We start from the raw sequence: 3,980 nt of genomic DNA, 5'->3' as shown, positions 1-3,980 counted from the left end.
TATGTTTATTAAAAGTTATTTTTATTTTGATTTACCAAACATAAATACTATAATTTTTAAAAAGTCATCTTTTAAAAATTAATTTTTATAAACTATTTTTAAAAAATAAAAATTTTACCAAACTTTATAAATTACCTTAAAAGAAAAGATATTTACTTATCCAGAGTTGCCTAATTAATAATAATAACCCATAGTATATGTACGTGCATGTAAAAGGAATTGAAGTTCAAATTATGAATTTATGATTCATTTTCTAATAATATATCTCTGTGCCTATATTATTGGTAAAAGATCAAAAATTAATCATTTTTTCCAATAATTAGTGAACCTTTATTTTATTTTTCTTTAACTACTCAATCCCTTAACAGTTGTTTATCCATTATTATTTCACTAACAGATTCTTAGTTATTCTCTCTATTTTATATTAAACATGTCTTTCTAGTTATATATTATATATCATTAAATTTAATTAAAAATATAAATAATAGAAAAAGGCAAATATTCCTAATTTTATTTTTCTATTAATATTTATTTTTCTATTAATATTTAGTTTTCTAACTTTCTCTCTTTATTTAATAATAGAGAATATAATAAGAAAAAAAACAACTTGAAATAAAAAAAACACTTAATTTACAAAAACAAAAAAAAAACAAAAAAAATACTTAACATTAAACAGGAGGAGTAAAAATAGTTTCTTCCTCGACAAAAACGTTATTATTAATATTTCGCATTTTTGCTGCCCAAGAATCATTGACTCCACTATTTTTTATTTTGCTTCTTCTCTTCAGCCCAGAGAGTTGTGACTCCCACTGAGTTTTCCATTCATTTCTTTGTTCCATAACCTGATTGCGAAACATTGATTATAATTAGCATTAAATATAATGGAACAAAAGTATCTGGATCTGATTGTTGTTTCAATGATTTTGTGAAAGGAACAAGAAATTAAAGTAGTTAAAATTTTAATTATATGCCTACTAATTAAGAAATTTAAAATTAAATATTGATTGTAAAATTATTATCAAAATAATCTTATTTAATATCTAAGTTATTGTTAATTTATTTTCTATTATTTCTATATTATTGTGATTGATATTGTGTGGGGTGTTAAAGATATAATCATGTTAGTCTTTATAATTTTGTCAAATTTATAATTAGATCTTTATATTTTATTTAATTAAATATTTATATTAATTTTAATTTTATAATTAGATCTTTAAAAATATAAAAAATATTAAAATTAATAAAATATTTTTTTAAATTAAAAATATATACAATTAACAACATAATTAAATCTTTAATCATATATTTTTCAAAAGAAATATTTTTTCATATTTAAACTAACTTATTTATATTTGTTATCTTAGAGAACTTTGTTAGTATTTTTTTTAGAATTAATTTATCTAAAATATAAATTCTTAAAAATTTATTTATTATTTTATTCTGATTTTTATTAATTTATTTATTTATTTTCTGGGAAGGTGCTTTTCGAAATTATAATTTGATATTTGTTGACATGGTTTTAATGCACAACTTTACCGAATATCACTTAAGATGCTTTTATTACTATAAATTCCAGAGTTTCTCGTGGTGCAAGTAAACCAAAAGATATTAATTAAACACCACCTTAATTAATTAATTGGTTAACTTCCATTCATAGCCATACATACGCAACACGAAGATAATATTTTGTTATTGAGAACTCAGAACTACAGGAAGATAATATTTATTTTGTTGTTGGGGACTTCCATAGCCATATTAAATTATTAATGTTCTGATTAGAACATTTTTTTAATATTTAAATGATCTAGCTAGCTTATATAATCTATTGCTACAAAACATTTTATAAAACAATTTAATCATTAATTATTCTATTAGCATTTAGTAAAGTTATTTTATTCAATCAGGTATCGTCTTAAAAATCATATAAATACAAATATCTTATTAGATAACATTATAGAATCCTTCTTTACATTTTATATATTAACCATGAAACCATATTAATTCTTTTACAAATAATAACTAAAATAAGTATACTTAATATATACTAAAAAATACTCATTTATTTTAACGGTAAAAATAACTAATTTAATATTTTTGAAATTTATCAAGAAACCAATATGAAAAGCTACAAAACATGCATGCCAGCGTGTACTAAGTAAATGGCCAAAAGAAAACACGTTACACGTATAAAACGAAAAGAAAAAACGAACTTGAACTCAAATATTCATTCATTATCAATTTATCATTGCCATTAAAGTAGGTGTTACTGTGTTACTACTTAGTACTTACTAGCACTTAGTAGTGTGCAGTCGTCTTCTTTTCTATTCAAGAAGAATAACATTTTTCTTAGAAGTTTTAAAATTTACAAGTTATTTTTTTCTCAATTATTTTCTACCATTATTGACACTATTACTCATGTTTTTGCTCGTTAAGTATGTATATGATAAACATTTTAATAAACAACATTATATTTAAATAAGTTTAATTTTAATAATTTAAAATAGTTTAAATAAACTAATTATATTTATATTTTTAAATAATTATTTTTATTATATAATATAAAAATAACCATTTTTCATGTAATATAAAATTATTTTATACATATATTCAATTATTTAATGTTATTTCAATATACGTAAATAATCACAAAAAAATTAAATATAATTGTACGCTAGTATAAAAATATTAAAATTAAACTCTTGTAGTATATTAAAATTAAACAATTATGTTAAGTGTACATCAAAATTAATGATTAAAGTCAATTAGTAATATAGTTGAAATATAAATACACCTTAAAAATAAATTATTTATATATAAATATATTAATAACTAATTTTAATGGTTAATTTTAGTATACAAATAATATTTTTCAAAATTAAATTATACTTAAAATTTTGAAAATAGTTAAGTAAATACCGTATGGCAGTGAGGGTGGGGATGTTGACGGTGGAAGCTGGTGGCGCGGCGGTGACCGAAGCGAGAGGAGAAGGGGAACTTGACGGCCATAGCCATATCTCTATCATAGAGCTCTCTCATTGCGGGATCAGAGAGAGTCTCGTAGGCCTGCTGCACACGAATAAACCTCCTTGTGTACTCCTCAACCCGACCCGGTGGCGACACGTCCGGATGGAACTTCCTCGCAAGCTTCTTGTACGCCTGCTTCAATTCCGCCACCGCCACCCACTCGGGCACGCCAAGAACCTCGTACAAGCTCGCATTCGCTTCCTCCGTCGCCACCGCTAACGCATCGAACGACGACGTAGAAGCATTTGCTCTGAGGCTCAGTCGCAACGCGGGTCGGGTCGGATTGGTAATAATGTCGGGTTTGGGCGAATAGTAGCGGGTTGTTGTATTGGATGGGAATTGGAAAATTGTTTTGGGTGGCGATGTTAATCGGTGATGGTGATAAGAACTAGGAAGGGCACAGCAGCGCATTTTGATTTCTGGTTGAGAGTTTGTATGTATGTGATAATGCATGTATGGGTGTGTATCTGTTTTGGTTTTCTCTTCTCAATTTATAACGGTTAGAGGATAGTTGAGTGTGCACGGTGGGAGTGTGTTCAGTGCATTTGATATAAAAATTGGTTTTTGCTTCTTGCTCTGCTGCTTTATTACAACATACGTCATCCATTTTGGCATTATTTCTACGTATATCATCAGCTCGTACGAGGGCTAACGTACAAATTTGAAAGTTGTTTCATGAAAATTTAGTTAAATTATTTGACGGCTCTCAGTTATCAGCTTCATGTGAAGTCTACAGTACCTGAATTTTCACAAAAAATTAAATTCTCATTTTTAACATTAAAAATTTATGCATGAAATTCAAATTTTAATTTTGTAAAATATAATTCTACGCATTTAATTTTTTAATAAAATATAATTAAATTAGTTTATTATAATAAAATTAATTATAATTAATATTATTTTAAATTTTATTATTTAATTTAATTAGATTTAGTTCATAAAAAAATTAATACTAA

General features: G+C 24.9%; 1 protein-coding gene across 1 annotated transcript; it reads right to left on the bottom strand.

Annotated features, from left to right (window-relative positions):
• Positions 1-545: 545 nt before the first annotated feature.
• Positions 546-3,543, bottom strand: LOC112795692 (chaperone protein dnaJ 20, chloroplastic). Its single transcript, XM_025837791.3, has 2 exons — positions 2,917-3,543; positions 546-842 (listed from the first exon to the last, which is right to left on the bottom strand). Exons 1-2 carry the CDS (start codon positions 3,475-3,477, stop codon positions 669-671), a joined length of 735 nt encoding a protein of 244 aa, XP_025693576.1. The 5' UTR covers positions 3,478-3,543; the 3' UTR covers positions 546-668.
• Positions 3,544-3,980: the final 437 nt, after the last annotated feature.

This window comes from Arachis hypogaea, chromosome 4 (assembly GCF_003086295.3).
Source record: "Arachis hypogaea cultivar Tifrunner chromosome 4, arahy.Tifrunner.gnm2.J5K5, whole genome shotgun sequence".
Classification (NCBI taxonomy): domain Eukaryota; kingdom Viridiplantae; phylum Streptophyta; class Magnoliopsida; order Fabales; family Fabaceae; genus Arachis; species Arachis hypogaea.
This window is presented reverse-complemented; position numbering and strand designations above follow the sequence as displayed.